General features: G+C 40.8%; 1 protein-coding gene across 2 annotated transcripts; it reads left to right on the top strand.

Moving 5' to 3' along the window:
* The first annotated feature begins 6813 nt into the window (after positions 1-6813).
* Positions 6814-12544, top strand: LOC103708017 (transcription factor TRY-like). 2 transcript variants are annotated; one of them, XM_088709382.2, is made up of 3 exons: positions 6814-7056; positions 7166-7253; positions 12190-12544. In XM_088709382.2, the coding sequence occupies exons 1-3, from the start codon at positions 7005-7007 to the stop codon at positions 12323-12325; spliced, it is 276 nt and encodes a 91-aa protein (XP_088565508.1). In that variant the 5' UTR covers positions 6814-7004; the 3' UTR covers positions 12326-12544. The 2 variants fall into 2 exon arrangements, with proteins under 2 accessions (XP_088565508.1, XP_088565509.1); XM_088709383.2 differs by having other exon boundaries at positions 6817-7056; positions 7169-7253.
* The last annotated feature ends 836 nt before the right edge of the window (positions 12545-13380 follow it).

Genomic DNA, 13380 nt, shown 5'->3' on the forward strand with positions numbered 1-13380 from the left:
TTTTTTTTTTTTTTTAAGTTTTTCATATCCACATTCATATTTTCTATTAGACATTTGAATATAAAAATTATATTAGTAAACAAAACAATTAAGATAATTACTACAAACAAATTAAAATATAAAAGAGAAAAAATAGAAGAGAAAAATTGTAACAAAATTATAGAAATTGCAATAAAATTAGGGATATTAAACACTGGATGTTGAAAATATAATCAAACAACAAAAGGGGGTTAGAAGGATCACACCATATGTTGTGCACTTGTGCTACAGTGACTAGGCCCACTACCCGCAGTAACCCACTGTCCACTGACTCACTGAGTCACTGTCAGTGTCACAGACTGACAGTCTCTCAGTGATACGGACGGGAGGGAGGGCTGAGGGTGAGGGGACGGCCGGGCCTCTAGGCCCTCTACTGCTTCACGCCTTCACGGGAGGGAGGGCTGAGCCGCTGAGGGTGAGGGGACGGCCGGGGCCGGCGAGGGAGGCGAGGAGGTCACGCCGTCTGCCGTGCCGTCACGGGATCACGGCCTCACGCCTCACGGGAGCCGGGGCCGGGGGCGGGCGAGGAGCGGAGGAGGTCACGGCTCACGGACTGACGGCCTGACGGCTGACGGTGTCACAGGCGGGGTCCGGGGACTGGGAGGCGCTCAGGCGGAGGAGACGACCTCGCCGGCTCGCTGGATTGAGCCGGACGGGCCGACGGGCGACGGGGTCACGGCCTCACGAGAGCCGGGGGCCCGAGAGGCGGGAGGGAGGCAAGGAGCCGAGGAGCCTGGATGGCTGGATGCCGGGGAGGCGGGGACGGTCGCGGCCTCGCGGGATGCCGGGGCCCGAGGAGGCGGGGAGGCGGACTAGCGGAGGCGCGGCCACGCGGGGGGAGGCGAGGAGGAGACGAGTAGACGACCCCGGCGGCAGGCAGTCACACGGTCACACCTTCACGGAACACGGGAACAGTCGAACAGAGTTACAGTCTTACAGAGTAGAAGAGGTTTGAGCCTTGAGGAAATAGGAATGAGGAGCAGAGGAGGAGGAAGCAGAGCTGCAGAAGTAGCCAGAGGATGCGGATGAGGAGGAAGTAGAGCTGCAGGATGAGGCGACCCGCGTCTTGTCGAGGTAGCCGTTGGCTCCTGCCATCCTGCGGGCTGCGGCTAGCTAGCTGGTAGAACCTATATTTCGTGAGCTGGGAGGGTAGAGGCGTAGATCAAGCATGCCGTCGCGGGGCCTTCTCCCGAGCCGGGGCCTTGGGCGACCGCCTAGGTCGCCTAAGGCTTGGGCCGCCCCTGAAGCAGTTCAAAGCAAAATGCATAGAGAAACTACAGGTAGGGAAAGAGTATAATGCCCTTTATTATTTATTATTCGAGAAAGAGCGTCCATCTCCCAATTGAATCAAGGTCCAAGGGCGTCATCAGAAACCGTACCACCACTCCACCAAGTGAAAAACCACACGCTTTAAGAAGTCCACAGATTTAATTATAACGTGTAAGTAATGCATGGCGATTTCTTATTCACGTACTCTCATTAATTCATGCGACAGCCGCTTTTAAACAAACCATGGCTTCTTGTCTCCCTTCCCATCGTTTTAAAATAAAAATAAAAACCAAACAAATCCTAGCTCGACCAAGTCCACAGCCAGTCTCGCTGGAGATGGTTGACTGGGCTTGAACTGTTAAGCGCCCTTAGTCTTTTTATTATAGGCCCAAGCGTATGGCTTGACTTTATGTATCGAGCTTCCACAATGGGCTGAAAATTTCTGGTTATGGGCTGCCACCAAGTGATTCATATTTCAGTACACAAAAAGTTTTACCTTTGCTCCATTGGTTTTTCACTTTACCCCGTCCACTAAAGTATACCAGTCTTGATTCTATTCTGAAGGATTGGATTTCTTTATCTACCTTATTTGAATAAAAATTAATCATTATAATAATATTTCTGTAATTTCAGGACGTAATGGGTTCGATAACAATGAGAATTTTATAATTTGAATACAAGAAAGGTTTATATGTTCAGATGAGTCAGTATACTATTGTCTCTCTCTCCCCCCCCCCCCCCCCCCCTCCCCCTCCCTCTCTTTTCCCTCTCCCGCGCCTCTGCTCCGCCTCTCTCCTCCCTAACCCTCTTCCGTTTGCTTCTCTTCCCCGTGCCTTCGCTTCTCCCTTGTGGCTGTCTCCATTATTCGCCCAGTGACAGCGGTGTCCTCTGCTCCACCTGTTCGACTTAGCGGCTAACAGGGGATGGTCGTCGCAGTGGATGCCCTCTCGATCGGGCAACCTCGCCTCCGCTAACTCTAGCCTAACCTTTTGACGTTTTGGAAAAGGTTCCAGAAAAAATTATGGCGACAGTCCTCTCGACGCATGACACCCGTCAACTTCAAAAAGTTTTAAGCCGACGGTTCAAATTTTACAATTATTCCAAAGTGGTTCTGTGACTCGATGATCAGCCGACGTCGTTAGCCTGTTATTGAAAATGACTGAATTATCCTCACTCTCTTTAGACATCTATGGAATTTGTCCATGCGGATAAATAAACAAGTTCAGAGTGTTTTTGGTGCTTGATTCTTAACTATAGGCACATACTACATATGCTTTGAGATCTCTCCACACAATTAAATGAAATTTAGAATATTTTGACGTCTATGCAGCCGATAATCTTTAATTATGGGTCATATACTAAGGATGTTTTAATATTTGTGCTGTGGGTGATCCTTAAATATGAGCCATACTAAAGATACTTTACGATCCGTGAAGGATGATGAATGGAGTTTAGAACGCTTTTGAGATCCGTGCGATGGGTGATCTATAACTATAGGCCATACAATAAGGATGCTTTAGGAGCTACATAGGCGAATGAGCGAAGGGGTTCGGAGTGTTTTTGAGATCCGCACGATGGGTGATCTTTAATTATGGCCTTATGCTAAAGATGCTTGTAATCTGTATAGGCGGATGAATGAAGAAGTTCGGCATGCTTTGAGATTTGTGTTGTTGGTGGTCTTTACTATTGATCATATATTAAAGATTTTTTGAGATCTGTGTATGATCCTTAACTATGGGCCATATATTAAAGATACTTTTGAGATCTATGTAAGTGAATGAATTAAGAAGTTTGGAGTGCTTTGAAATTTGTGCAGTTGGTTATCTTTAATTATAGGCCATATACTAAGGATGCCTTGAGATATGCATGGATGGATGGATGAAGTTATTCAAAGTGCTTTGAGATCCGCATGGTGGGTCATCCTTTATGATGGACCATATATTAATTAAGGTTGCCTTGCGATGTGTGTAGATGCATGCTCGAAGAAATTTTGTGTGCTTTGAGATCTGTATAAATAGATGAATGAAAGAGTTTTGAGTGCTTTGAGATCCGTGCAGTGTAATCCTTAACTATGGGACATATACCAAGTGTGCTTTAAGATTTGTACTTTGAGATATATTTTGCACAAAAAACTCTTTGAGACTCCACCCTATTCAATACACATCGAGGATATTTTTGTTCTACGACTACTTTATGCTATCATATGATGGTCACATACCATCGCTCTGTCAATGGAGATAATGAAAGGGTTTGAGGAGGTGTCACTATAATTTTCCGAAGTTTCAAGTTTTATGGGTTGGAGGTTGACTTGTGCTAGAGAGTTTGTCCGGGCTCCACTTCATCATGGGCTTGGGCTGGGATGTGTAGCCTAGCGTGGTCTAGCCCAAGCACTACCTAATCCTTTGGTAATGGCTGATGTTGATATCATTTTACTCGATTTTATACACTTGAGCTAAAAATCAGAAATATGATATATATCGAAGCAAAATCCTGCAAACTTTTCTTGAAAAGTGACACAAACGAATCATAAACATTTTTTTGCATGCACCAGGAACTCAGGCCTCAAATCATTAGCTTGTTCAAGCCTTTTTCAGCCATTGATTTTGCATTTGCAGGCACATGTATGCCATTATAAAGTTTCATAGTTCTTATAGAAATCTCTTATAGCAGTATTTGAAAGTTCATCTAAAATTCCTTCCTCGATCCCTAATTATTTTCTTAGAGCAGATTTTCTCATAATTTTTTTCTTAAAACTTGTGTAGGGATTTCACAACCTCGATTTAAAACAAGACCTTTCATGTGGAGAGGGATGCCAAACTTAGCATAAGAAAATTTTGTAACTTGGAAAAATTGATATAATACATAAGGATGGTTGGATATTGAGTTGCCAAACTTGCAATACATGCATGAGCTTGTGGAGCTCTTCCATGCACCAACAAGCACCTTCAAGCATTTTCCTCCTCTGAAATTTGATTCTAATCAGATTCCCTTTTGGTTTCTCCTCACTGCAATTATCTTTATTATTCTCAACTGTAAATATTCCCTTCAAAAATTGATGCTTTCTTTTATTTGTTATCATTTTTACCGAGAACCAATTTCGTTTGTAGCTGCAACTGCAAAAGATGGGTCCAACCACTTCCGTGTGATGACAAATATCATTTATTGTTACTATAAAATAAATATTTAGCAATGAAAACTCAAGATTTTTCCCCACACAACACGATTTTTCCTTGGTGTTCATCAAGTCCAACCAACCCAATATTTATGAGAAAGGCACGGAGAACCGAACCTCGGGGCCCGCCCTCATAATGGCACTAACTCGTCAGAGAGCAGGGACCTGCACTCCGTAGTCCGAGCTCTGGAACGCCAGTGTCTTTGGCTCCTGGATGCTAGCTCTTGGACAAGGTAGGCATGAATGCCGTCCGGTGAATGGCCTTTATTGGAATCTGACGCCCTCGTAGCTAGGAGAAAGGAGAATACTTTAGGGGGATATTTCATATTTCCAGGTAAAAAATCCAATCAACAGAGGTTAGGTGATTGATGTGATCGCCGGCAAGCTTTGTAAAGGCCTGCCTTTCTTTCAGCTTTCATAGGCCTTATTCAACTCGACGAGGATGAGTACTTTGGAAATATATATTAACATGATGTTCACCTGCGGAGGGCTCGTCCATTCCTGTGGCTACGTCGCCATTTCCGTGCGCATGCTATGAGTACTAATTGAGGCGAAGAGGAAGGTGATGGGTCCTTTCGTTGCGTGTCGCATCGCTTTTAAGCAGTGGGGCACAAATCACACCATCATTCATTCCGAACCATTCCTAGGACGGCATCTACTCACTACCCAATTGCGGTCCAATTCATTTGAGGAGACTCTCGCATTTAATGGACATAAATATAGACATGATGGATTTCATAAAATAAAGACAGACATGCTGGAGTGACTAAATTTTGTGGCCAAGGTGAAACAACGTAGCTAATATTTGTCCAAGTTGCCATTGCCATCCTTTTCGAAGTCCAATATCTAACAAGATCAATATTCCCATGGATGTGTCTAGGTTCTCAGACCAAATATAATTTTGCTGCAAGCAGTGCTAATATAGCTTTAAAACTAAGCACCAGCCGGTGAGTAACCCTTAAATAGCACTCGTTGCAGAGTTCCTGTGGTGGTTTGATATGCTTTGATGCATGAGACAACTTGCATGGCTAGCCGTGCACTAGGCTTGCAATGTTATGCATGCTTGTAATAATCAACTTTTTCATTTTTTTTTGAAAAAATTAAATTCTAATTCTAAGGTTGAACAAAGATCTCTGGAGGGATTGGATGGCAATCAGCCAGACTATAGATTATTAACAACTTTTCCAAATTTTTGAAGATCGATTGATATTTGTTTTTAAGGAAAATATCTTTGAAATGATTGGATCCAGTTGTTGTTTTGGGGAAAGATGCTTCCTGACTCGTTGTTGGGTTTCTAGCTCGTTGAGATTGCGGACTTGCGGTAAGACCGGCAGCCAGTATAATGCCAAAGGCGGGCCTTTAATATTTATTCACTACAATTTTACTATTTCAAGTTTTATCATTAGAGACATTAACAGGATGAATTCAGTACGATTAATAAAAAGATCAAAATCAAAATTTACTACCATCCCAAAATAGAAACTAAAATCCGAACTAAATATTTTTGAAATAAAAAAATTATAACTACTATAAGAAAATCAAAAAGCCAAATCCAAAACAAAAAAATCGAAGTTTAATTTTTTATTTATTTCAAAATTTTGAATATAAATAACCCAAATAAAAATGTTATTCGGGATTCTCATAATATAATTCATACCAAATTATCTAATAAAAGCATTCGAAACTAATAATATAACTATTCTTATAAAGTTAGTCATTTGGATTTCTACTAAATATTTAAGATAGTAAGAATATTAAATATTAGATATATTTACTTTTGGTTTGGTATCGACGTCTGTTGCGGGGACGGCGCTTTGGCCGGAGCCTCGCGCAACAGCATAGCCCACATTAAGCTAGCAGAGAAAGAGGACCACGTTCCTCCCGAGGTATTGTCCGCTTTGGGCGCTCCGGCCCGCGCGTCTAGCGCTGACGGGGGGAGACTGGTGCCCTCACGGGTTTGCCCTTCAAAAGGCGCCTCGAGAGGAAAGGATTTCTACCCCCATTTAAGGCATGGAACCTTTCCGCTACTAGCCGATGTGGGACTAAATTCAAGGCCCCCTCCCCTCCCCACAACATAGCCCCCCCTTGTCCGCTTTGGGGATCGGGTGAACCGGCCCAGCGGCTGCCGCCCCCCGCACGGTTTTGTCCCTCCTTAGAGAAAATCAAAACTGATTAATTTTTAAATTTTAAATTTTTTATCGATGCCATCTCAAATTTAATTTTGATTAAGACCGTCTGACTTTATTCAGGGTTGATTCGAGCAATTAGATATGCATCCCGGTTTGTCGCCATCTCTCATTTATAGCCTGTCGTTAGCGCTTATGCTTTAGCCAACATCGATACAACCAAAGATCTCAAGTGCCCAACCAGATTGCCTATCAGCTACAACTGTTAAAATCATCTATTCCTCTGTTTCAGAGTGCCTCTATTCCTCTTTCCCGGATAAGGTCTTTGCCATACCTCCACCTTAGACTGTCTTCTCTTCTGGCCCTCGTTAGCTTGCCTTTTGCTATCTCTAGGAGCTATGGACAAGCGCCCCCGGAAGCAGGCCAAGATTTGTGGTTATGATTCAGAAGGTTTGCTAATGTTTCTACTCTTCCATTAACTGGTCTTGATAACTCTTAAATTATATGTCCTAGTTTGTTTGGTGTTTGGTTGACGTTTTAGCTCTTTGTTTTGTGGCAGAAGTTAGCAGCATAGAGTGGGAGTTCATCAACATGACGGAACAAGAAGAGGATCTCATCTACAGAATGTATAGGTTGGTGGGCGACAGGTAAAATTTTCCTTATTATGGGTTCCTTCCGCAGCATCTATGCTTCCAACTCAAGAACAACAAAACTATATATTTATTTTTAGGTGAACAACAACATTAACTTTCTTCAAATGGTGCATTAAAGTGCAAGAGAAGTAGATATAACCATCGAGAAACTGGTTAGTCCTCGGTTTGTAAATCTTTTTTCGTAGATGTCTAATGAATACAACTTCGATTTCCATTGGCGCTGCGAATTTAGTGAACGAGTTTCCTAGCTGGCAACTATGCCAAGAGAGAGATGCTCTTCTAATAATACAAATCTCACACAAAAAAGTTGCATAATTGATGTGTGAGCTTCTCGATCTAGCAAGCTGCATGTATATGGTGTTAGCTAGCTAGAGAAATAGCAACGGAGGCCTTTCCTTTTTTTTTTTCTTTCTTTTTTTTTTTTTAAGATTAGATTTCCGTGTTACCATAGCCCTCCTCATGGAGATTGTTTCAACAACAAATTGGCTTGTAATATAATTTTTTTACTCTTAATTTGGGATCAGGTTAGAAGTGTGGTGAAAACTTTATTGTTGGAGGAGGTTCTTGTGCAATATATATTAAGGAATTTGAGTTTTTAGTATGAGAAAATGTCATAAACTTGAACCTTGTAGGCGTTTTACCTGAAATACATCCAAACCCTCAAAAGTTTGTCATATCTTGCACTTATCCCACAAAACCGCAAGTAAAAAGGTATTGTTTAACAAACGGAACCTGCACCAAAATAATTATCTAAGGTTTGTGTTAAGTGTAGGACTTCGATCGAGTCATTTTCAAATGGTCAACCCAATATATATTGAAAATAGTTTCAAAATCCAATCTATATGCCAATGATCAATCTTCTAATGAGCCTTACTCGAGCCAATCCCAAACTATAAATCTATATATGATAGAACTTCATTCCAACCCATTTCAAAGCCACACCTCAATTACAATTAACTTGAGATCGGAACTCTAGCAAGATACAATACAAATCCTTCCAAAATGTTTTTTTTTAGACGGGCGCCTCACATTATACGAGTACGAAGATATCCAATAAAATTATAACAAAAATTTTAGATCAGGCCAGCTTTACGGTACAGAAATTTGTCTAGTTGCAAACCTGGCTTCATGCCATGTTAAGCCTCTATGATTAGATGCAGTTGGATAATAAATTAGGTTCTAAATGATTTTTAAAAAACGCATGGCTACTCCCTCATCCCCTCCTGTCTCCCTCTATCTCTCTCTCCTCTCTTCCTTTTTCTTTTTTTTCCCACAAAGCAGTTTTGAAGGTTTTGCTACCATTTTGCTATATAAAAAAAGCTTCTCCCTTTTCAGATTCAAAAAATTGGCTGTAAAATCCATCGAGCTTCGTTTCAGAGAATAAGATGAAAAAAGATCGTGCATGCTGCCATGCGATCACAAATTTAAATATGAGAAGCAAAACTGCTTGGGAGAAACCCACACCTCCAAAATAATCATTAAGCTTTTTTTTTTTTTTTTACCTTCTGAAGGAAGCAAGCAGAGACGTCGAAACTTGGAAAAGGACTTCGCTTTATTGATGAAAACCACGGTATTATATTACATATATATATATATTGAGATATCCCAGCAAACAGCTACAATTGAACACGGTTTGGTTCGTGGGCTCCTGCAACTAGTTACTGCGTGATGTACGCCGTGGGACCCAGTTTCGGGTTGAACGCGAATATCTCTTTTTTCGTGCTGCGCGGTTCATGAACGCACATAGATTTCATCCCCACTTGCGCGTTGTGCGGTTGCCAGTTTGTGGGAAATTGTGGACTAGAACCGCCTCTTGCAAGCTGCACGCGGGAAGGGCCGCAAATGAGTCACGTCGACTCATGGCCCACTTCGATCCGGATTTTAGGACTCATGGGGCTGGGCTGAGTCTTACATTTGAACTCATTCTATTTTTTGGATTAAATTTGGATTAATCCAATTTCAATTTGATACAGATCTAATCCGATCTTTTTTTTTTTGGGATCAATTTTAGATCGTTTACCAAAAGATCCCATTCGACCTAAACCTAAATTATTCTTTTAGACCCGCATGGCCACATGCCACTACCGTAAGCCCGCAGCCTGCAAGAAAAAGTGTTCTTGTAGGCCGTGACTCCTCAGGCCTGCAGGCTGTCAACCCGCTAGCCATAGCCCATATAATATAAGACATAAGATGATTTTGAGCGCTTTCGAGTTCCGAGTGCTTTAGATCTGGAGAAGAGGAAGACCCTGCCTGCAAGTCTCTTCGACATCCTAAGGTATGTCCCTCCTTCGGAATTTTTCTAGCATTGGTCGGAAGGAGGTTCCGGCGAGAGAGGCTTGTCTTATAAGAGGGCAACGAGGTCGGACTTGAGGGAGAAGAAGAGGGAGAGGGAGCGGTGGGGGTTGTCGGGGGTAGTTGTGAGATTTGGAGGAGGGGCAGGAGAAGAAGAAACCTATCTTGCCAGTGAGGAAGTTGAAGGATCGAAGCTTTCCATAAAAGCAAAAGCAGGAGGGGGAGAGAGAGAGAGAGAGGCGGGGCTCAAAGCTGGCATTTTTCTCTCTTCAATTTTTGGGGGAGTTGGGTCTCGTCCTTATTAATGCCTCCCATTGGAAGTGAGAGAGGACTGAAATCGTGAGAGAGTTGCGGCTTCCCCCCCCCCCCCCCCCCCTATTTTTTGGGGTTGTTCTCTTCCCATCTAGCTTTGCTCTGTGTTTTTGGATTGGAGAGGGGCGGGCAAGGTGATGCGTTGGAGACAATGTCGGGCTCGCCTTCTCTGTCCGCGAAGAAGAAGCACTGGTGGCTGAGCAACAAGCAGGTGGGTGAAAGGTTTAAGCCTTCTCTCGGTTTTCCCCAGATTTTCGGCTCGGGAGTGGAGGTTTTGGGATCGGGTTGAAGCCATTGGTCTTTTTTTTTTTGAGTGAAATCAGCCATTGGTCTTGTTTTTGGGCTTTTTTTTGGGTGGCTGAGGAGTTTGGACCCGTGACTCGACTCGGACTAGACCTGACCTAGATCCAAATTTTTTGGGTCGGATCTGGGTTATACATGGACCTAACCCAACCCGAATAACCCGTTGGGTTAAAAATTGTAGGCCTGGATATGATCCAACCCGACTCGATCTTCAATTGGGTCGGGTCTGGGTCCAAAATTAGGACCCGAATAAGAAATCAAGTCGGATCAGGGTCACTCAGGACCCGACCCGACTCGATCTATTTGCAACCCTACATGCAAGTGATAAAATTTTATATCGAGTCCTATGTTGTATGCTCATTTTTGAATATAACTACATAAATGGTCTGTACTAGATATAAAAATTATATTCATTATATACTAAAGGGATCTTGAATATTTATATAGAGCTAAAAATATTTAAAATGTAACTTTTGAGCTTGAAACTTTACAAATATCAGAGTGGATATGTGAATTAGAGAATTCTGTGGTATAAGTTTTTCTACGACCAATTATGGATCGATCATAGTGTTTGCAATTAGATTTGATTAGATCTGAATCTTTAATTAGATAAGTTTGCCCGAATTTAAATAGAGATCTTTAGTCCTATATTGGTTATGTGCTGGAAAAATTTTGAATACTTATATAGGATCAGAAAATAAAGATGCTATTTTAAGACTGACCATAAAAACTGTATTGGATAACTGGCTTTTATTATCACGACACAAAGTAGAATCCAAGCTAACCTCATTCTGGGGACCATGTACATAGCAAGAGACTCTCTCATATATCCTCTAAAAGGATTTTGGCTGGAACTAAATAGAGGATGTGGCTTGCAAAAGGATGTTCATATCGCGATATGTGAATTGGACAATAAAGGGTTGTACAACTTTGGACTTATTCATTCGGCAGATAAATAGCCGTTGAGTGCTAAATGCGATACATTATGACAGTTGTTCATCTTCGAGATGAATGATACAATGGCTATCTAGGGTTATATAGTGTTTTGTGGTGCAAAAGATATACTGCAAAGGATCGCGATTATATGAAAGAAGGGTTTTGGCATCCTATTGAGGTGTGAAACAAAGATGTCCCACGGGAGAGAAAAATGAAATAGAGAGAGAAAAAGAGCGGAAGGGAAGAACCAAAGGAGAAGAGGGAAGAGGGAGAGGAGAGGATCAAAGAAACTTTTCTTTACGCTTCTTAAGTATTGATATCTCCATAGCTCCTTGGTGGCATCAAATACTAATTTTATTTTTTATTCATTATTTTTTATTATTTATCTAGTTATTTTCGAGGGTTGTAACATGTTGCATCTCGGAAGAGCATGAATTTTTTTTTTTGACAGTAGACACAAAAGCATAAATCTTAGTAGCGACTGCCGACCTTCTTGTTGTCCTCTGGAGTTGGAGCCTGGACGCTTTAAATGACAACCAGCCTGCGGACTTTTCGTCAATGGCTGCAGGTCAAGGTAATGGTGGTAGTTTGAATATTTACCACCAGACTTCAGCTAGACGATAACCCCCGTCAGAAATTACGCCAATGTAAATTACATATTGTATGCTAGTTTTAACTATTGAGACATGCCAAGTTTTATCCTTGTGTGGCAAAATCACACTTGGCATGAACCACCAGGTTCCATCTAAGTGAGACAGAGTCCACTTATCAGAAATAACAAATGTGATACTTTAAGCGTGTAGGTAAAATTTGACCATTAATGTCTTTACCTATAATAGTTGGGTCGGGATTGTATCTAACGCGATAACTAAGGATTCGTCATTTTTTTCTTTTTGTATGAATCTGCTATTGGATCATCTATTAGTCGTTTTGAGATTTATATAGGTGGATGAATGATGAAGTATTTTGAGATCTATATGGTGGGCGATCCAATGGTGGATTCATGCGAAAAGGTGCAACTTGGACCCTTAACAGTCTCCTTTGATTTCACAAATTTTTATATGTTTGTGATTTGACCATCTTGTAGGTGGGCTTTGATAGCAGGCCGCATCCCGGGCCGTAAGCCAGAAGAGATAGAGAGGTTCTGGATAATGAGGCATGATGAAGCATTTGCTGAGAAGAGACAGTTAAGGGAGCCAGCAGAGGTGGGCTTGGGAGATTAGGATGAGGCAGAAGTGCACCCTTCTCCCTTTTGTTTTAGTTGGGTTAGAGCCGTTAGAGTATGTAATTTTTTTTGTATTGCATTTTCTTTTTGTTCCTTGTGAGAGAGAAAGTGTGTAGTATTTTTCATTTTATTGATCCAGCCCGTGCGAAAGAGGCCAACATTGTGATTAATTGTTTCGGGCTTCGAGATTAGAGCCCAGAATTGCTTTAGTCACCAATCAGTTTTAAGACTCATTTGTTTTGCAGAAAAATTATAGCCAACGGAAACTTAAAAAATTATTTCATATCTATTTGATTTTTTTAAAAAATAAAAAGTATTTTTTTATAAAAATAAGATTTTTATATTTTATAAAAAATATGGTATATGAAAAATTTTAATTTTTATCGTTTGAAAATTAAGGCGATTTTTTTTTTAAAAAAATACTCTTAAGTCTGTAGATAGAATAGATAAGATTTTTTTTTTATATTAAGAGCATAATAGGTATTATATATATATATATATATATATATATATATATATATATATATAAGTGGATGCTCAATTATATATAATTTAATTTTGAATTGTGCTATTTTTATGGTCAATTAAATATATAAAAATTATTTTTTAGGTATTATATATTTAGATATTAGTTTTTCAAAAAATATATTAGTAATTATTTTTTTCTATAAATCAAATGTGTCCTCGGTGAGTGAAAGTATTTTATGATATATCGGACAACGTCTAGTGTAGTAGCGCATAAAGATGCCAATCTATCTTTGGCGGTTATTGTTTCGTGACTTCAAATCATGGGCTGAAGCACTTATGCTTTTCTTCGCATGCATGTCTAATCTCGAGCCAGCAATTACGATTTGAATAAATTTGAATCTTAAATTTAACGAGGACGTTAAAACTTAAACAAAGAAAGTATGTTAAAACTCATGCACGCATATATTTAGTTCCATATCGATTATTCGTCAGAGAGATCTTGAATACTTATGCAGAGCTAAGGACTCATTTTCATTTTTAGTCTAGATTTCAACTTTCTCCGACTAAACATGCCCTTGATGACAA

This window comes from Phoenix dactylifera, chromosome 12 (assembly GCF_051530095.1).
Source record: "Phoenix dactylifera cultivar Ajwa chromosome 12, Ajwa_hap1_PhDact_Kaust_v1.1, whole genome shotgun sequence".
In the NCBI taxonomy this organism is placed as follows: domain Eukaryota; kingdom Viridiplantae; phylum Streptophyta; class Magnoliopsida; order Arecales; family Arecaceae; genus Phoenix; species Phoenix dactylifera.

Coding starts and splice junctions, on each gene's coding strand:
- LOC103708017 (XM_088709382.2), top strand. CDS start 7,005: ATGGACAAGCGCCCCCGGAAGCAGGCCAAGATTTGTGGTTATGATTCA. Junction 7,057..7,165: donor TTGTGGTTATGATTCAGAAG/GTTTGCTAATGT, acceptor GTTTTGTGGCAG/AAGTTAGCAGCATAGAGTGG. Junction 7,254..12,189: donor TATAGGTTGGTGGGCGACAG/GTAAAATTTTCC, acceptor ACCATCTTGTAG/GTGGGCTTTGATAGCAGGCC.